Source organism: Pipistrellus kuhlii, unplaced genomic scaffold (assembly GCF_014108245.1).
Source record: "Pipistrellus kuhlii isolate mPipKuh1 unplaced genomic scaffold, mPipKuh1.p scaffold_m20_p_20, whole genome shotgun sequence".
NCBI lineage: Eukaryota > Metazoa > Chordata > Mammalia > Chiroptera > Vespertilionidae > Pipistrellus > Pipistrellus kuhlii.
This window is the reverse complement of record NW_023425516.1, coordinates 568972-590145: the sequence shown is the minus strand read 5'-3', so window position 1 is coordinate 590145 and position 21174 is coordinate 568972. Positions and strand designations below refer to the sequence as shown.

The window sequence follows — 21174 nt, the reverse complement described above, 5'->3', positions numbered from 1 at the left end:
GTCAGGGTTGCTGGCTCAGTGATAGAAGGCAGCCGATCAGTGATTCTCATCATCAATGTTTCTCTCTGCCTCTCCCTTCCTCCCTGAAAAACAAAATGGTGTTACTGTTGATATAAGCTTTCCATGGCTGTAAAATGTGAAAATAAGCTGGTATCGAGCTAATGAGAAACTTAGTCTCTGGGCTATTCCCCTCCCCTGCCAGGCCCCAAAAGGATACTGTAAAGATTAAAGGTGGTTTTAAAAGGGAAAGTTTTTGAGCAGCAGCCTTCCTTGTGATTGCAGGAATTTAAATGTGTAAGCCTGCTGTGCAGTGCTTGAACTAGTTGTGGTCAGAAACCCAATTAACAAATGTAAATTGAAGTTTCCATTAAAAGACCCAGTTAAAAGTGGGTAAGTATAGCCACTATTAAAGGTTTCCTGCTATCAATTTTAGGAAGACTTGTCTGTTTTTTTCTCCCCTATCAAATTTAAAATATATATTTTTATATATATTTTACAGAGAGAAAGGGAGATATAGTTAGAAACATCAATGAGAGAGAAACATTGATCAGCTGCCTCCTGCACACTCCCCAATGGGGATGTGCACGCAACCAAGGTACATGCCCTTGACAGGAATCAAACCTAGGACCCTTCAGTCCGCAGGCTGACACTCTTATCCACTGAGCCAAACCGGTTACAGCATTACCTTTTTTTTTTTTTTTTAATTAAGATGTGAAGAAACCACATTGCTGTGGAATAGGACTGGGTTGATGTTTTATGAAGTTCCCTCTAGTGCCTGCTCCTTGTTAATTTCAAAGGCCCATAGGCTCCAGCTTGGAGGAGTAAGCTAAAGTTTGTATAAGGGTTATTTTTTTTTAAATATATTTTATTGATTTTTCACAGAGAAGAAGGAAGAGGGATAGAGAGCTAGAAATGTCGATGAGAGAGAATCATCGACCAGCTGCCTCCTGCACACCCCCTACTGGGGATGTGCCCACAACCAATGTACATGCCCTTGACCGGAATCGATTCTGGGACCTTTCAGTCCACAGACCGACGCTCTATCCACTGAGCTAAACTGGTTTCGGCAGGGTTATTTTATTGATGCTTAGTTGCTGTCTTTGTCTTTGAGACAGTTGCATACAGATAGCTATATCTGAAAGCTTTTCAGTGACAGGCAAAATCTTGAGGGAAGGCACATAAATGACCCCTACTGTGCTCGGACAAGGGGCAGCCTGTTCCAATAGCCCAGATCTCAGTTACTTACAATTAAAGTGCCGGCCAACTCGCAGGTTGGTTTCTGCAATTTCTTAGCAAGGCCCCACATGAACCTTAAGCTTTATCCACATAAAAAATAGGGCCTCATTTTTAACATCAATTACTACATTAAGGATACAGGAGCTCTGCCCCCAAGCACTGGAGGAGGTTAGGCCAGATAAATACTTTTCAGACATTTTTTACTATAAAATCCTTCCTTCAAATATATCCTGACAAAGATTTCTAAGACATAAAAGAGGAGTTTTCTGGATTTGTTTTCTTCATGATAGGCACAGGGAACAACAGTGGCTTTGGTAGCATCAAATGAATGTATTTCCAAGAAAAGATTTACAAATACTATACAAATTGTAAAGTCATTTAGTGGTTCAGTATATAATTCTAGTTGTGATTGTCAGCACTGACAGGCCTTGGCTTTGGCCCTTAACCAGTCCTAGGCTGAAAGGCTGACTCAGGTAGTTAGGAAGTTTTCTGGTTCAAATCATTAGATTCAAATGATCCACTGTCCTCTTGGAAGTCAGAACCAGCAGAGAAACTCCAAACACACTCTAAACTGAGCGTTAGTGCTGGCTTTACCTTCCCCACACACTGCACAGCTGAGGACGGAGCAGGAACGGAGCAAAAACTACCTCGGGGAGAAGGCCTGCAGGAAGCAGTTCCCAGTGAAAGCTGAAATCAAGTGACAGATTTGTTTCTTCTTTGGGATTGGTCACATGGGAACATGAGTCCAAAGCACATATCCTTAAGAGGAAACGTTGTTGCCAGCTCACCAGCCTGATATCCTGAGCTGCCGGCTTCTGACAGTATGTGTGGCTCATGCCCCAGGGCGGTGACGAGTTACAGTTTGAAGCCGGAGTGGATGGCCACGATGCCCGATGACAGGCTTTCGTAAGTCACTTTCTGAAAACCCGCATCTTCTATCATCTCCTTGAACTCCTCCTAAAACACAAAGGGAGACATGGCAAGGATCACCTCGATGTCACCTGTCAGGCCTTTGGCATAAGTTACGGGAGTTTTGTACCTGAGCTGGGAACTTTCGAATACTCTCTACAAGGTACTGGTAGGACTTCCAGTTTCCTGCAATAACCTCTCCCAGGACAGGAATAACCTGGAAGCTGTAGAGATCATAAAGCCTAGACAAAAAGGCAAAAGGTTAAGGTTAGAACATGCCCCTCGGTGAGAAGCAAAAAGGTCTAAGCCCGGGGTCACAAACTCAGATGCCCAGAGCAGTGGTTCTCAACCTTCCTAATGCCCTTTAATACAGCTCCTCATGTTGTGGTGACCCCCAACCACAAAACTGTTTTCGTTGCTACTTCATAACTGTAATTTTGCTACTGGTATGTAATGTAAATATGTGTTTTCCGATGGTCTTAGGTGACCCTGCTGGCGGTTCTCAACCTGTGGGTCGCAGCATTAGGAAGGCTGAGAACCACTGGCCGAGTGGGTCAAGCAAGTACCCAAACTCAGTGAAGTGTCCAGGTGCAAGGTCCGTGGGGAGCGATAAGGGTGCGGTGACAGGTACGTTAGGAGGTGCCGTAAAGGGGAGAAGGGATGGTTGCTGCTCAGCTCAGACCGTGGCCATGTGGGAATACGGCTTACCCAGGGTCGCTATGTTTTCTGATTTCTCAGGTGAAGCTGAAAATCCAGATTTTTATGTAAACTTTTATGAATTTTAAATATGAACATCTAAACCAACTTACTAAAATGCCAGGACTGAAGCCTCCGGCTGCTGGTGTGAGACTGCCCTGGCCTAGATGTTTTCATTCAGGAGAGGCTGTGAGGTTCATGCTTCCTGCTTACTGGCTACTTTCTGTACATTTTAGAATGGGAACCCCTGGTTATCAATGAGAATCAAGCCCTGGTAACAATACCAACTTGGATACAAGGGGATTGTCCACTTGGCTGAACTCCAGGCAGAGAAACCGTCCTCCTGGTTTCAGGACCCGATGAGCTTCCTGGAGTGCCTGAGTGAGAAAAGAAACAGAAGGACACATTCTTCAGCAGACCCACTCAGTCCCAGGAGGCCCAGGCAGCTTTAGCTTCTGTGGACATTACAAGTTATGTCCCACTGATCCTTTGTTCATTGTCAGTTGAGAAGATGTAACAGCAGAAATAACCCTATAACACCCTATATTTTATAGGTTTTCTGTTGCTCATGAAGAGATTACTTGAGCCTAGCTGGTGTGGCTTAGTGAATAGAGTGGTAGTCTGCGGACTGAAGGGTCTCAGGTTTGATTCCGGTTAAGGGCACATGCCCTGGTTGCAGGCTTGATTCTCTCTCATCATTAATGTTTCTCTCTCTCCCTCTCCCTTCCTCTCTGAAATCAATAAAATATCTATATATATAAAAGGCCAATATGTTAAGTGTCCCCCTGACTGGTCGCTATGATGCACACTGACCACCAGGAGCTGCTGTGACCCACACTGGCCATTTACAAAGAGATGGCACCACGGACCTGATGCCCACAAAGCAACTCTCGGCTTTTCCCAAATGGGACACAGGCCCTGCCACCAGACCAGAGTGACAGCCCACCAAATAGCAGCCAACACTGCCAAGACCCCATGGCGCAAAATGCAGCCCACAGCCCATTGCGGCGGGCGCTGAGTAATGATGTCACATAGCAACGCCCGGCTTCCTCTCCCAAGCCACCAGCTTCCTTGGAGTTTCTTTAGCCCAAAAACATGACTTGCTTTATAGCCAGGTGGAAACATTCCACGCTGTAACCTAATGCCTGTGAAGCGTTTTCCCGTGCCTCATCTCATTTGATCCTCACAGAAGTCCTGGAGTAGGTAGATAGAGACTCAGTGGAATTTTCTTTTCATTAGCCAGAAAACAGAGATTTAGAAAGCTTAGAAACTTGACCCGACTGAAAAGAAGTAAGAGATGATGGACTTTGAAAATGACTTTAGAATATAGTCGAACACTGCTGCAGTTAAATATTTTACCCTTTGTTCTCCCTGTGTGATCTACAATAATAATCTGCTTCATGTTGCTATTTACTGCTGTGTTGCTGACAATTACATTAAAGAGAAGTTGAGGTGCTTCACTGGGCTGGAAAAGTTTAGCTACATCAGAAAGCAGGTCTAATAAGCAAGTTTATTCTCTATCTATAAAAGGCTAAGTTGACTCGTGCATGCATGATACATATAAAGCTCTCGCTGGCGCCAATTGCATGCGTGTGTTTCGATCCATCACTGTCAATTGTGAATTTGGTCGACACTTCTATTATAGAGAAAGGATGAATAATGATATTAAAATATTTCTTCTAATTAATTTCCTTTCAATGTGCACAAACCTGTGCACCTGGCACTAATACATACATACATATACATATATATATAAAACATCTCTCTCTATATATAAAATCCTAAGCTACTGAACAACCAGTTGACCCGTTGCTATGATGGGCACTAACTCCTCAACATAGGAGCTGCCCCCTGGTGGTCAGTGCGCTCCCACAACCAACTTCCTGTTTGGGCCAACCTCTGTGGTCCCTCCCCTTGGCCAGCCAGCGGCACCCCCCCACCCTCCCGCCCCATAGGCCCCAATTGCCAGCCAGGCCAAGGAACCCCACCATGCACAAATCTGTGCACTGGGCCTCTAGTGTATATATAAAAGAGAAGCTTACTTGATTTACACAGACTCAGATTGGTACAACCCCCACCAAGGGCAATTTTTGGTTATCAAAATCACAATGCATATTCTCTTTGATCAAGCAATTTTACATTAATGAATCTATCTCACAGAAATGCTTCTACTATGGAAATGACATGCAGCACTATTTGAACAGCACAAGATTAGAAGCATCTTAACCATTAATGAGCCTGGTTAAATGATGAAACTTCTATGTAAATGGAATCCATGCAGCTATCGGAAAAAGGAAGTGCCATGTTCTTTATGCACTGACATGGAAAAATCTCCAAAATATATCAAGATATATTCTCTCTCTCTCTCTCTCTCTCTCTCTCTCTCTCTCTATATATATATATATATATATATATATTTTTTTTTTATTTTATTTTATTTTATTTTATTTTATTTTATTTTTTTTTAATTCCGGAGAGGAAGAGGAGAGACAGAAACATCAATGATGAATCATTAATCGGCTGCCTCCGGCACCCCCCCTATTGAAGATCAAGACCACAACCCCAAGCATGTGCCCTTGACTAGAATCGAACCCGGGACCCTTTAGTCCACAGGCTGACACTCTTATCTACTGAGCCAAATCAGCTAGGACTATTCCACTTCTTTTTAATGAAAAGAAATAATAAACTGACTACAGACACAGACAGGTCACAAAAACCAAGCTAAAAAGCTAAAGACCACCATAAAGGGTGTCTCAGCAAAAGCAGAAGAATCAGGTAACTGGAGCCCATATTACTGAACCGAAACTGATGCCTTGTACATTGTCTTCAAATGCTAAAGTAGAAATAAAGAGTTGCATCAGATTAAGCAATTTTACATTCCCTTCTCTCTATAGAGGATCCATGAGTCTACAGCTACCTTCTGCCAAAATAGCGTTTGAGTGCTTGCTTCTGCGTCAACCTCAGGAATGCCGCTAAGCTTCTGCAAACTCTCAGGGTCGGATGGCTTCACAAGTGAGAGGAAACGGATGAAACCTCAGAGCAAGACTGAGGGGTCTCAAAGAAAGAAATACCAACCCACGCAACAAAGGCTTCTCTGGCATCTGCTCTACTTGGTCCTTATCAATTTTGAGTAGGAATATTGGCAACTTAAAGGATGGAGGCCCCTGACTCTGCAACAGTCATTGCACTCGAGATCCGAGCCCAGAAAAGAATCTCATCCTTCATTCACCGTGGAGCCACACCAGAGCCAATGTCCCGAGATGCAGCCACTCGTACCCGGTCCATGTGCGTGACGTTCCGGATCCCAAAGGCAATGGTGTAAACATCAAACTTGTCTTCATCAAAGGGCAGTTCTTCAGCATCTCCCAACACCCAAGCGAGTCCTGAAAGAGAAAATGAGTTTTCGTCTTAGTCCGGCAGCTGTCTCTCCTGCACCCAGGGAATTGCCAAACCAGAGGCGGCGGCTTGGGAGCCCTCCAGGCAGGAGCTGGACAGTCTGGACACCTCGCTTGTGGCTTCTGAAGGGGGGGCAGTTTGTGAGGCTGAGCCCTTAAACATGCTGAATATGGTGCTAACTCTTGTATTGTAGTTACGAGTCAGAATGGAACTGAACTGTCAGACACCTACTTTGGTGTAGAAGAATTGGAGAACCGTTTGGTGATGAGCAGACATCACATTTGGTGTCAGAAAAAAATCACACACCCTTGGATTCCTGGCCACCCTCTTCATGGGTGACCTCTAATCCTGAGAAGTTGAAGCTGGTGTCCTTGAAGTTTAGGAAAAGTCCTTCGCCCAAGACCCCAAGTGAAACCTGACACCGTCAAGCAGTTCTTACTTGGCTAAGCGTTTTGTATAGTGTACTGTGGTTAGGAGCCCAGATCCTGGGGTTAGACTGCCTACGTTCTAATTCCAGATTCACCACTTATTTAAATATTGATATATTCTTATTGATTTCAGAGAGGAAGAGAGAGAGATAGAAACATCAATGATGAGAGACAATCATTTATCAGCTGTCTCCTGCATGCCCCCTACTGGGGATCAAACCTGAAACGCAGGCATGTGCCCTGCCCAGGAATTAAACCGTGACTTGGTTCATAGGTGTGATGCTCAATCACTGAGCCACATGGGCTTCACCATTTTATTAGCTGTATGATCTTCAGAAAACTACTCTGCCTCAGTTTCCTCATCTATAAAACGGAGTTAACAATAATATCTACCTCAGAGGGTCACTGGAAGGACTCTAAGCACAGAATTTAGCATTGCTATATTGATTCTATCAGAGTCTTAGCCAATCAGTGTCTATTCCCTAAGTCTGGTCACGCATTCAGAAATTACCTTCGGGAGCCCCACAGCAGAGAGCTATGTCCTCTAAGGATCCTGATGCAGCGGGAACACGATTCACTATGCAGTGAATTAGACATAATATATGACATAAAAGGAACGCTCTACAGAGGAAGGCAAATGAAAATAGTCTTTCTGGCCCTAGTTGGTTTGGTTTAGTGGATAGAGCATCGGCCTGCAGACTGAAAGGTCCCAGGTTCGATTCCAGTCAAGAGCATTTACCTTGGTTGCAAGTACATCCCCAGTAGGGGAATATTGGCAGGAGGTGTGCAGGAGGCGGCTGATCGATGATTCTAACTCTCTATCCCTCTCACTTCCTCTCTGTAAAAAATAAATAAAAATATATTTCTTGGCTCAGTAAATAGAGTTGTGGCCTGAGAACGGAAGGATCTCAGGTTCGATTCGGGTCAGGCGCATATACCTTGGTTGCACCAGCCCTTGGATCCCCAGCCCAGTTAGGGTACGTGTGGGAGGCAACCAGTTGATACATCTTTCTCACATTGATGTTTCTCTCTGTCTCTCCCCCTTCCTTCCATTCTCTCTAAAAAAATTAATGGAAAAAATACCCAGTTGAGAATTAACAATAACAATAAGACAATTGTACTATCCAGCATTTAATGCTCCTATGCAGGTCGATTAGTCTTGGCAGTTGGGAGAGCCTGAAGGGCAAGCTATGTTACAGAAGAGATGATTCCAGAAATGGAACATTACTTATCATTTCTGTCTTTGTTGCCGTTCCGTATGGCTGAGCACCAGAGAGAAAGGAAACACGTTTTCCAGTAGGAGTAAGGAAACATAGAGCCTTTGTCTAAAAACACTGGGGACTGTCTGCCTCCTGGTCAGTGTGATGGCCGACAAAAGAGCCCTTCGCCTCGGGGCCCAGTGGGCTGCCCTGGCGTAGGCAGCTGTTCTGAGGGGGAGGAGGAGAGAGTTGAGCTAAAATAACCACAGCACTCTGTGCGGGGTGGGAAGGAGAGAAGTGCTGATGGCCTGAGGGACTCTGCTTTCTCTGGTGCACACCCGCCTCGCACAGTGCTGCCTGCCGTGCCTCCAGCATGGGAGAGGGCAGAGCGGCGGCTCTGGAAAGCTCGGTAAACACGGTGCAGCTGCAGGATCACTACTTCTTCTTCTTTTTATCTTTATTTAATATATCTTATTGATTTTTTACAGAGAGGAAGGGAGAGGGATAGAGAGCTAAAAACATCTATGAGAGAGAAACATCAGCTGCCTTCTGCTGGGGATGTGCCTGCAACCAAAGTACATGTCCTGACTGGAATCGAACCTGGGACCCTTCAGTCTGCAGGCCAACGCTCTATCCATTGAGCCACACCGGTTAGGGCTGCAGGATCACTACTTCTACTTGAAAAACTTGTGGGGAAAAAGTACTTCAAAATATCAAAACAAACAGAAAGCCAAATGTAAAATGTACATCTTTTTTTCTTCTTTTTCTGAACAGACTGAGATAAATGCTTCTAAAGTGTACATCTTTTTAAAAAATATATATACCCTTTGCACTCCGCTGTCCGCTCTCAGGGGACATCGGAATTCTAGCATATCACTCGGATGTCCCCTCTCAGGGGACATTGCAGTTTATTAGTGATTACGGGGAATTGAGTTAATTCAACGCACGTTTCGCAAAGTAGCGCTGAGTAATTGGTAGCCAATGTCCAGAATGGTTCGGAGTGCAAAGGGTATATATATTTTTTTGATTTTTTACAGAGAGGAAGGGAGAGGGATAGAGAACTAGAAACGTTGATGAGAAAGAAACATCGATCAGCTGCCTCTTGCACAACCCCTACCGGGGATGTGCCCGCAACCAATGTACATGCCCTTGACCAGAATCGACCCGGGACCTTTCAGTCCGCAGACTGACGCTCTACCACTGAGCCAAACCAGCTTCGGCTAAAGTGTACATCTTTTTAAAAAATATATATTTATTGATTTCAGAGAGGAAGGAAGAGGGAGAGGGAGAGAGAGATAGAAACATCAATGATGAGAATCATTGATCAGCTGCCTCCCATATGCCCCCCACTGGGACTGAGCCTGCAACCTAGGCATGTGCCCTTGACCAGAATCGAACCTGGGACTCTTCAGTCCACAGGATGACGTTCTATCCACTGAGACAAACCAGCTAGAGCTAAAGTGTACATCTTTAAGCAAGGCCACAAATTGCCCGTTTTGTGGTTCCTGGAGCTAAGAGTCTCCTAGCTGCTACAGAGTCCTGTGGCTTAGGGGTACAGTCCGTGCTCACTAACATCGCCGAAAGGTTTTTGGAAACCATGACTTCAAGGGAAGCGATGGATAACGAAAACCACTCTGACCACAGGCCAACTGATAGGAGAGGTTAAGTCCTTACGGCACCTTTCTGGCCACAAAAACATCACCCGACTTCTACAGAAAGATTCAAAACCATTTTAATATTGAACAATGAAATAAATGTGAGCTATAGATAACTGTAAGAAAGATTAGTAGAAACAAATCAGATAATGATTTTCCAACTTAATTATTCCAGTTTCGGACCACAAGTGGCTGGAGCCTGTCCAGGGAGCTCAGGTAGAAAGGTGAAACTGACCCTGGGGCCCTAAGCGGTTTGGCTCAGTGGATAGAGCATTGGCCTGTGGAGTGAATGGTCCCAGGTTCGATTCCGGTGAGGGGCATGTACCTTGGTTGCAGGCACATCCCCAGTGGGGGGTGTGCAGAAGGCAGCTGATCGATGATTCTCTCTCATTGATGTTTCTGGCTCTCTGTCCCTCTCTCTTCCTCTCGGTAAAAAATCAATAAAATATATATTTTTTAAAAAATCAATAAAGTATATTAAAAAAAAAAAAAAAAAAAAAAAAAAAGAAAAGAAAAGAAAAGAAAGAAAGAAAGAACTGAGCCTGGGCAGGACACCTTTCCATCACAGGCACACTCATACACCCTTTCTAACTCTGACTGGGACCATTTATTACACGCCAGTTCGCCTCAGTGCACAGCTTTGGGGTGTGGGAGGAAACTGGAATACCTGGAGAAAACACACAGACATGGGGAGAACATGCCAACTCTACACAGATGGTGGTCCTGGCCAGTAATCAAACTTTTTTTTCTCTCATCATTCTTATAACAAAAACATTGAACCAAAAATTTTTTTAAAATTTTAACCCAGCCAATGTAGCTCAGTGGTTGAGCATTAACTTATGAACCAGGAGGTCACGGGTCGATTCCTGGTAAAGGCACATGCCAACGTTTTGGGCTTGATCTCCAGTGGGGGGTGTGCAGGAGGCAGCCTATCAGTGATTCTCTCTCATCGATGTTTCTCTCTTTCTCTCCCTCCATCCCTTTATGAAATCAATAAAAAAATATTTAAAAATTTTTTATTTTAGGTCCCACTGTACTGTTTACAGGTGCTTCCTCACTGTATCCGTTGGACCTTCTGAGAAACTGATGCTGAGATGAAGTGAAAAGGTTTTTTTATTTCTTTGGGGGGAGGCACCTGGGAAAGATAAAAGAGATGGAAGGAAGAGGAAGCAAGACTGGATGGGGAAACCTGTTAGACCCCAAGCCTCAGCCTACCGACAGGGGGCCCTGGAACAAAGCCTGCCTGCTGAGTCCAGCCGGGCAGCCTCCCAGTGCTCAGCCACCAGCTGGTGCTGGCTGGCTGGCAAGCGAGCGGAGCCTGCAGGTGCTGAGCTGGAGGCTGGCAGCTAACTACACTCCCATGGCCGAAGGCAAAGCCCCCTTTTTAAGGGCAGTGCACTTTCTCGACTTCCACATCAAACCATCCTAGAGCTAACAGGGAAGTGGAGTGGCTCAAGAATAGGACATTTGGGGTTATGGGGAGCTGCTGGGAATTGAAAGCAAAACTTCTGTCTCAGGGTCCAGGAGCTGAGATCAGAAGCCTCTGCTCCAGTGGGAGATCTGCCATTTAAGTTGTTACTTGGCTAAGATATGTAACCCTTTTGGGCTCAGTCAGCTCCCTGTCACATAGGGCTGATAACCTAACTCTCTAGGCTGCGGACATAATGTGCATAAAACCACACAAACTGGATCCACCCCCACAGATTACCTTCAACTTCTACATAGCTATGTTTTCTAAAGCAGAAAAATAAAGCACTTCAGCATTTCCCCCATTCCATCTTATTTTATAAACATGCTAGAGGCCCGATGCATGACATTCGTGCACTCAGGGGTAGGAGAGGGGGTCCCTCAGCCTGGCCTGCGCCCTTTAGCAGTCAAGGAGCCCTGGGGGAAGTCTGACTGGTGGCTTAGTGCTGCCACAGCTGCTGTGCTCACCAGCTGTCCACCCAGCTTGTGGCTGGGCAGCGCTCCCCTGTGGGAGCGCACTGACCACCAGAGGGCAGCTCCTGTGTTGAGGATCTGCCCCCTGGTGGTTAGTGCGCGCCATAGCGACTGGTTGTTCAGCCATTTGGTCAATTTCCATATTACCCTTTTATTATATAGGATTATTATATAGAATAAGCATTTCCTCTGTGCACTTTCTGTAGGACTTGCCAGTTTTGTATCCTTGTGCACAGGCTTTCTTCTTTCCAATCTTCAGCATCTCCTTGTTGATGTCACAGATCACGACATGGGAACCGTTCAAGGAATCCTCTTCATTCTGGTACTTTTGGGCAATTTCTTCCCAGGATAAATTTTGCTGGGTCCTTAACTGCCTCTTCTGCTTTCTCCGATGCTGGGCCTGGATGTAATTAAGGAACCGGAAGGCAATGTCACCTGTGGGAAGCCAGGGAGGAAAGATGGAAACATAAATCGAGCCCAGCATTTCCTAACTCCAAAGTGACAACAAGCTGCAGGAGCTGAGGAGTGTACGGAAATGAAGTTTGTTCTCATCTCCACAGTAACTGCTATTTTTTAACTCCTAATATTCTTTAGAAAACTTTATTTAAAAATTGCATAAATAATGGATGGACATATTCTTTTCTTTCTTTTATGAACATATTCTTACTATAAAAGACTCACTATCTCAATTTTTAGAATAAAACATGAACATTGCATTCTCTGTCCATACCGTTTCCAGACATTACAAGTATTCAGAGTTTAGTGCACAGCCTTCTACTCTTTTTCTAATAATGTTTATGGAAATAACCTAGTTCCAAGCAATAATTTCCTTTCCCATCACCATCTCTCTTCCAGTTCAGTTCTCCAGAGACCATCTTTCCCAACTCCTTTAGCTGTTTCTTCTACGTTACAGCTGTACGTTACAGTTATTTCTTTCCTTACCAAATTTATGATATCCTGTTCCCCATTTCTGCTTGCCTCTGCTCAATATCACTTTTCACAATTCCTCATAATACCTGGGTAACTTAGCATAATAAACTAATCAGTAGTTGATTTCTTATTCCGTCAGCTACAGACAGTATCTCTGGGCTCCCTTCAATCTTCCATCCTATGTACTTTTACTCTGTCAAAACTGGTGACGTTTTATTTGTCTTATAGCTATAATTAAGCCTTCTGCCCTATGTTGGTGGTGAGTCTAAAAGCTAAAAATCAGCCGGGACCGGTTTGGCTCAGTGGATAGAGCGTCGGCCTGCGGACTGAAAGGTCCCGGGTTCGATTCTGGTCAAGGGCATGTACCTTGGTTATGGGCACATCCCCAGTGGGGGGTGTGCAGGAGGCAGCTGGTCGGTGTTTCTCTCTCATCGACGTTTCTAACTCTCTATCCCTCTCAATTCCTCTCTGTATAAAATCAATAAAATATATTTAAAAAAAAAAAAAAGTGTTTAATAATGTGACCAGGTAAATACTGTTCCAGCAAAGTGAGTGCTTTCTGAAATAACATTTTCTTTTTTTTTTTAAATATATATATATTTTTATAGATTTCAGAGAAGAAGGGAGAGGGAGGGAGAGAAACATCAATGATGAGAGAGAATCATTGATAGGCTGCCTCTTGCACAGCCCCCACTAGGGATTCAAACCCACAACCTAGGTAAGTGCCCTTGACTGGAATGAAACCCGGACCCTTCAGTCCACAGACTGACGCTCTAGCCACTGAGCCAAAACAGCTAGGGCTAAAGCAGCTGCTTTATTGAGGGATAAATTGGTTATTTCAAAAATTTTTTTTAGTATTACAAAAAATGATGCAGTGAGCATATTTATAGTTATATATTGGTTGTTTGTTTTCGTTAATCCTCACCCAAGGTTATTTTTCCATTGATTTTTAGAGAGTGGAAGGGAGGGGTAAGACAGAGAGAGAAAAACATCGATATGAGAGAGACACATTGATTGGATGACTCCCACATACGGCCTCATCAGGGGTGGGGATTGAGCTTGCAACGGAGGCACATGACCTTGACTGGAATAGAACCCAGGACGCTTCAGTCCTCGGGCTGATGCTCTATCCATTGATCCAAACTGGCTAGGGCTAGCTATATCTTCTTAAATGTCTTTTTAAACATATGGGAACTCCTTTTAATTACATTTTCTAAATGGGCAGCTGTCAGCATGAAGTGATGCTACCGGTCATGGTACACTGGAGATGTAGGCAGCTCCGACTGAACCCCTTCTGAACTTTATCTTCGTGCCATTTTTTTAGAATTGTAACTGTGGGACCCTACGATAAACTGTTACACTGCTAAATTGTGTGTCCTCCACGGAGCAGAATTTTTTTTTTCTGCCTTCTAAGATTCATTTGGGGAGAGGGCCATGTCAACAAAGCCACGTTTGTTTCAAACATGGAGGTTATTCTACTATAATTTATTAAACATTTTCTGTTGGTACAATAACACTACTGCATTATATCATACATTGTAATGTACATTTAACATGCACGTTAGCCATGTAATGATATCACATGAGGCATTTTAGAAATCCATGATATTTTCCCCTAATGTCTAGGGTGCACCAAAGGAGCATGCATACACCAATGCGCTGCGGATACCTGGCGTGACAATGGATTAAGCAGGAGAAGCTGCCTAGAAAGCTTATATAATATGATAAAGGCATGCTCCCCAACCTGAGAAAGATGGTAAAGGTGGTGAGTCATTTAGACGGTAGGATGTCACTGGAGTGAAAAACTGGTCTTTTCACTCTGTAATCTGTGCATTTTAGAAAAGTGACAGGCACAAAGCTGACATTTTGTGCCTTTGATTGACGTTGAGTTTAAAAAAAAAAAAAAAAAAAAAAGAGTACACCTTTCTCAGAAGCATGTTGATTTTCAACCACCAACTTCAGGCTAATGGGAGGCAAGGCAGCTCATTCCAACAGGAGACGCTGATCGCGCAGAAGGCGCGGTGGAGCCTGGGAGACTGACACGGACGGTACCTGTGCCTCCGGCTACATCGAGGAGCTGGGTCCCAGGAAACGGGTGCATTCTCCAGAGCAGCACGTCCTTCCAGACACGATGGATGCCAAGACTCATCATGTCATTCATCACGTCATACTTCTTGGCCACACTTTCAAACACCTGGTAAACTGATGTGGAAGAAACACAACATAATGTGCCACGGACGAGATTAACTTGGAAAAGTCCTAAAAGAAAGAGAAGGAAGTTTCGCCCCCTGAAACTGCCTGCCTTTCCAGGACGAACCTAAGCCATGATGCTCAACATTACCTCTTCTTAAAAAGGTCTGTATTTCTTCATTTAAAAAATCAAAAATCAAAAAGGCCTATGGACTGAAGGGTCCCAGGTTCGATTCCGGTCAAGGGCATGTACCTTGGTTGTGGGCACATCCCCAGTAGGGGGTGTGCAGGAGGCAGCTGATCAGTGTTTCTCTTTCATTGATGTTTCTAACTCTCTATCCCTCTCCCTTCCTCTCTGTAAAAAAGTCAATAAAATGTATTTTTAAAAAAATAAAATAAAAAAATAAAAAATCAACCTCTTTTCTGTCTTAGATATTTTTTGACCATTACTTTGTAATCATGCCATACACATACGTGGTACTAAATAGATTTCTGTTTCTTAGAGGATAGGGGTGATGGTGGAATTCTTTCTAATGGTTATTATAATAAGAGACAACAAAATCCATTAGAAAGACACATACCGTATTTTTCGGACCATAAGACGCACTTTTTCCCCCCCAGAAGTGGGGGGAAAAAGTCCCTGCGTCTTATGGTCCAAATATAGCCTACACATATACTTTAAAAAAAAAGTTTTTTTACTTGCCCGGCTCTGTGTGGTCTCTGTGTGCTTGCCTGGCTCTAAAATGGTTCTAAATGCTGCTGTTTACTTTACAGGGTTGATTACATGTGTTTATGACTGTGATGTTGGGTTTTAATGCACATAAAATATTTTAGGACACTATTTGTTTCAGAATCTTTTTTTCTTCATTTCCCTTCTCTAAAAACTGGTGCGTCTTATGGTCTGGAGCGTCTTATGGTCCGAAAAATACGGTAGCTAATGGAAAGGAAAGCCTCAGGTCATCTCAGCCTGTATCACCGAGAAAAAACTCAGGGGGCAGGTGGATGGCAAGATGTGAATCAGGGTTGCATTACATTGCAGAGGGTCCTCGTGAATCATCTCCATAGGATCAAGCCGAATGTGGAATCTGGGCTAGCTGGGAAGAGTTTACTTTAGGAGACAGGCTACAGTTAACTTCTCTACCCCTCAGTTCCTCTGCCCATAAGATGAGAAAACCAGTGCCAGTCCCTCCCTGCCTCCCTGCCACAGGCTGAACTAGGCAGTGAAGGGGAGATTCTCTGAGTTTTTCAGATGAGATGATCCAAAACATAACTGTCCTCTGCTGAATTAACAATCACGGAATTCCTCCTCAACTCAATCTTGAATGCCCATTCTCAACACTGGGATCTCCAAGTTTGCTTTTTCCTTTTCTTTCTTTTTTTTTTTTTTTTTTTTTTTTTTTTTTTTTTTTTTTGGTAATCCTAACTTGAGGATATTTTTCCATTGATTATTAGAGAAAGTGGAAGGGAGAGAGAAGGATAGAGAGAAACATTGGGATGAGAGAGACACACCAGTTGGTTGCCTCCTGCAAGCACCCCAACCAGGGGCAGGGAACCTGTAATCAAGGTAAGTGCCCTTGACTCGAATTGAACCTGGGACCCTTCAGTCTCAGGCCAATACTCTCTATCCACTGAGCAAAACTGGCTAGGCCTTTTCCTTCTGAACATCTTTTGAGGAGTTGAGCAACACAGGCTCAAACCACTGTGTATAACCACCCCTAGCTTTGCATGGTTCTAAAATGCATGAATTCCAGTTATTATGGTTTAGTTAAATAATACCAGTCCCCCAATAATATTTTAAAAATACAGCTGAAACCCGTTTGGCTCAGTGGATAGAGCGTCAGCCTGCGGACTGAAGGGTCCCGGGTTCGATTCCGGTCAGGGGCATGTAGTACCTGGGTTGCGGGCACATCTCCAGTGGGAAGTGTGCAAGAGGCAGCTGATCGGTGATTCTCTCTCATCGATGTTTCTAACTCTCTATCCCTCTCCTTTCCTCTCTAAAAAAAAAAAAAAAATCAATAAAATATATTTTAAAAAAATACAATGGCATACTAACTGTAACTGCATAAAGTGTAAAGTTCACTAATACTTCTTTTTTTTAAAATATATTTTATTGATTTTTTAAAATTTATTTATTTATTGATTGATTTTAAACTTTTTAAAAATATATTTTATTGATTTTTTACAGAGAGGAAGAGAGAGGGATAGTTAGAAACATCGATGAGAGAGAGACGTCTATCAGCTGCCTCTTGCACATCCCCCACTGGGGACGTGCCCGCATTCAAGGTACATGCCCTAGACCGGAATCGAACCTGGGACCTTTCAGTCCACAGGCTGATGCTCTATCCACTGAGCCAAACCGGTTTCGGCACTAATACTTCTTTAGTCCACAAATTACTATATAAATCACAAATATACATCACGACAGATAACTAGCCATGTAACTTCTTCCATAGTTTGTTAAGTGGTGGGTCACTATACATCACTTGTTCAGTTCACACATAGACAGCGAAGCATGTAGTTGTGTTACCCCCTTATCTCTGTTGAAAACGTGGCATTTTACAAAACTGGATAATTAAGAGGAAATTTGCCAACAAAAATGAAAGTGCAGCAAAGAATAAAAAGTTGATAACGGTGAAAGTGACATTTAAATAGATGTCAATGGCCAAAACCGGTTTGGCTCAGCTCTCTCTTCCTCTCTGTAAAAAATTAATAAAATACATTAAAAAAAAAAAAAGAAATAGATGTCAGTGGAGTTGTAGGAGAAACGGCTGGCCGTGGAATGTGACACTGCTGTGATTCAGAGCCTCCAGATGCAGCAGATCTCTGTGAGATGGACTCACTGACATAAATGAGGATGAGGTTGTGATGAAAACGTTGAAGATGCCCCAGAGGAAACGATGCCAGCAAAAAAGTTCACATTAAAGGAATTCTTGGAGATAATTCATGACATTGAAAGTGAAAGGATAAGCTCTAGCTGATTTGGCTCAGTGGATAGAGCATCCGGACTTAAGGGTCCGGGGTTCGATTCCAGTCAAGGGCATGTGCCTGGGTTGTGGGCTCAATCCCAGGAGGCAGCCAGTCAATGATTCTCTCTCATCATTGATGTTTCTGTCTCTCTCTCCCCCTTCCTTCCTCTCTGATATCAATAAAAAAATATATTAAAAAAAAGAAAGTGAAAGGAGAAAATGTTGGAAACTGTTGGAATTTTGGAAGGAGTATGGCAATTTGCCAAGGCATAGAGAAGATGCTCACCCCTACTGTAAATTAAATGCTGAGAAGATAGCGAACGCTGTTCAAAATATCGGTAACTTTTTTTTACAAAGGAATAAAACCACTTAATGGTTGGGGAGCATGAGACTTGGCTGGAAAAGGTGTAAGGAGGACACTCTGAGAAAAGGGAAGTGTGTGGAAGGCGTCTCCCCGTTTATCGGAATTCTGACTTAGGGGAGACGTAGGGGAGTGTCGAAGGCGGCGCCCCTAATTATGCCTTGACCTTCCCAAACAAGTCTGTGTACCCGCAGACCCTGGGTGTTTACAGGATGCTTATGCTTAATCCCTGGATGCCCTAGCCTAGAGGAAAATGTAAACATGTGTGCTCCTAAGATTACTCACCCGCTGATTGTATCTAAAAGATAAACTTGCCAAGATCAGTTTGGCTCAATGGATAGAGCGTCGGCTTGGGGACTGAAGGGTCCCGGGTTCGATTCTGGTCAAGGGCATGTACCTTGGTTGCAGGCATATCTCCAGTAGGGGGTGTGCAAGAGGCAGCTGATCGATGACTCTCTCTCATCGATGTTTCTAACTCTCTATCTCTCTCCCTTCCTCTCTGTACAAAATCAATAAAATATATTTAAAAAAAATAAAAATAAAAATAAAAGATAAACTTTATCTCAAACTGCTGGTCCAATAAAAGCCTAAGGAGGCAGGCAACCAAGACTGCTTGGTTCCTTGAGCCAGAAACCCCTTAGTCCTCTTTCACAGGGAAGCTGTCTGAGTGAGCTGTTCATCCCTGTCAGGGGCTGCTGGGCAGCCCCGGCAAAGTGATGCCCGTGTGAGGAGCCAGGCACTTAATTCTCAATGTTTCTAATTTGTTATTAGAATTTTAATTAAAAAATTTAAACTGAAATTTAATCATTCTATTAATTGAATTAAAAATTAAGCCTAAGATAATTATATATAAATTATGCTAAAGAAATATTAACTTTAGACCAAAACCAGTTTGGCTCAGTGGATAGAGCGTTGGCCTGTGGACTGAAAGGTTCCGGGTTCGATTCTGGTCAGGGGCATGTACCTTGGTTGCAGGCATGTCCCCAGTGCGGGGTGTGCAAGAGGCAGCTGATGTTTCTAACTCTCTATCCCTCTTTCTTCCTCTCTGTAAAAAAATCAATAAAATATATTTTAAAAAAAGAAAAATATTAACTTTAATGTCTTTCAATTTCCCTATACATTTACAACTGACACAAGAGTTTTGGATGTCCAATAATTTTTAAAGTCCATGTAATAATTATAATCCCATTGGTTATTAAGATCACTGTGCATGATTTCAGCTTGCACAGTCATTTTTACCATCCTGCCTGTAATTCTATCTTGAGTCTTAAATCTGGAAGCTGTATTTAGCTCAGTGGGTAATTCCACTCCCTGCTTCTCATTGTGTGAAATGTTTATATAATGTAAGGCAAAATACAGACGTTAGATATTATTAACATTTTGGAAGCAACCCACCTGATTAAAATGCCAGCTCTGTAGCTTATTAGGGAATCTCGGGCAAGTGACTTAATATTTCTGTTTTAACAGTTTCTTCATCTATAAAACCATTGGGTTGTATTTATAAAAATTAATGTAAAGTACCTTAAGAGGTTTTAGGCTCTCAATAAATGTTTACTATTGTTTAACTTGGTTCCACTTATTTCACTCCACATGCAGGTATAAAACTCCTAATGTACATCAGGCACTGAGGATATAAACATGAATGAGCCATTGTTCCTTAGCTTTCTGGGGATTCACAATGAAATAAATTTAAATCAAATATTCAAAGAGTTACAGTACACCTAAACACTTGGAAAGCTGGAGGTGAGAATAATACACTCTGGCAGCCTTCCAGAGGGTGGTAAATTGCACTGTAAGCTTTTTCTTGTTTCCTGGGTGACCATAGGCTAAGGGAGGGGCCTTTGGGAGCCTGACCTATCCATCAGTAAAATGGGCATAACATCACAGCCACTGCAAATGGTTAGCGGGAGTTTAAAAACTGCTCTTTTCCTTTCCCAGGCCTGTGTCTCCATGCTAAGAAACTGCTCAGTAATATCTAATATTTGTTGAACAATTAAGCAGTGTCAGGCATTGTTCAAAATAATTTTCATGTGTCAAGTAATCTAATTCTCACAAGAACTCTGAGAGAAGTGTTACTATTGTTCCTACTTGGCAAATTTGGAATCTGAAGTACAGAGAAGATACTTTCCTTTTTCTTTTCTATTAAAAAAACAACAACACACCTACTCTATTATCAAGAGGTTAAGAACGTGGCTCTGTAGTCAGACCAAACTGAATTGGAGTAATGGTTCCACCACTTCCTATGTTCAACGAGACAAGTTCTTGATTAACCTGTAAGTCTCAGAGTCCTCATGGGTCACATGGGGAATACAATACCCACCACCAAGAAGTCTGCACGGTGCCTGGCACATTATAAACGCTAGATCGATGGGATTTTCCGATAATTGCTCCGCTTTAAAGAGGAGGCGTGGAAGCTCTGAAGAGTCAGGCTCGGGACTACAGCACCGGAGCTAACAGAACTCCACGTTAGCTGGGGAAAAGGAGCTAGACCGCGGGCGGTCATTCCCCTCCACCCGCCCTCTCGCCCCTCTCACCTTTGTCCCCCTTCTCCTCCTCCGACACAGTCTCAAACCCGAAGTGCGTTTCCGATGCCCGCTTCTCTTGGGACAGGAGCCGCGCGCCCAGCGGACTCCCTGGCCAGGAGCTACGAAGCCCGGGGAGCCGGCAGCCCCGCATCGCCCGCGACCACCCCCGGCCGCAGTAGCCCCACAGAGCGCGAGTGCTGGGGGCCGCCATCTTGACAGTCGGCTGACAGGAGCCAGGCGATACGTCACGTTGCGTCACTAGGCGGCTGACGGCGGCTGGTCAGGGACATAATTAGTCGAACGCGCCCAGAATCCTGATATTAAGGAGTTAGGCATGATCTCTGGAATCCGGAGTCTACTTCGTCATTGAGTACTCGAAGTCCTTTCTTTCTCTCCCCAAATTGAACACAAGTCACCAGGAATAAGCGGACCTTAGGGAGACCCCCCCAATCACCTCTCAGCGGCCACGTCTCTGAATCTTGCCAACCTATTATCAGTACCAACTCGCAAGATACCCAATAACTCTTGTTTTTTGGTGACGAAGAGGGGGAACTGAGGTGCAGTGTGGTAAAAGGCTAAGATGGCAGGCCAATTCTCTCAAACTGTGGCATGCATAAGAATCACCTGGCTTGAGCTTTTACAATGCAGACTGCCAGGCCCCCAATTATAGAGATTTTTCAACCAGGCAATCTGATATGGGTTTGGGGAATCTTTACTTGAGCAAACTTTTCACGTGATTCTG

General features: G+C 43.7%; 1 protein-coding gene across 2 annotated transcripts; it reads right to left on the bottom strand.

The window, feature by feature from the left end:
* Positions 1-1068: 1068 nt before the first annotated feature.
* Positions 1069-20676, bottom strand: COQ5 (coenzyme Q5, methyltransferase). Of its 2 annotated transcripts, none has more exons than XM_036449427.2 (7): positions 20442-20676; positions 14443-14592; positions 11674-11895; positions 6118-6224; positions 3130-3218; positions 2276-2387; positions 1069-2193 (listed from the first exon to the last, which is right to left on the bottom strand). In XM_036449427.2, the coding sequence occupies exons 1-7, from the start codon at positions 20641-20643 to the stop codon at positions 2092-2094; spliced, it is 984 nt and encodes a 327-aa protein (XP_036305320.1). In that variant the 5' UTR covers positions 20644-20676; the 3' UTR covers positions 1069-2091. The 2 variants fall into 2 exon arrangements, with proteins under 2 accessions (XP_036305320.1, XP_045441332.1); XM_045585376.1 differs by having other exon boundaries at positions 3130-3222; positions 6122-6224.
* Positions 20677-21174: the final 498 nt, after the last annotated feature.

Bases quoted from the DNA above. Each gene is read 5' to 3' on its own strand.
- COQ5 (XM_036449427.2), bottom strand. From the start codon at position 20,643: ATGGCGGCCCCCAGCACTCGCGCTCTGTGGGGCTACTGCGGCCGGGGG. The intron at 14,593-20,441 runs GTGAGAGGGGCG...CTTCCACATCAG, and splicing joins GGAGGAGAAGGGGGACAAAG to TTTACCAGGTGTTTGAAAGT. The intron at 2,388-3,129 runs GTTGGTATTGTT...CTTTTTGTCTAG, and splicing joins GACAATCCCCTTGTATCCAA to GCTTTATGATCTCTACAGCT.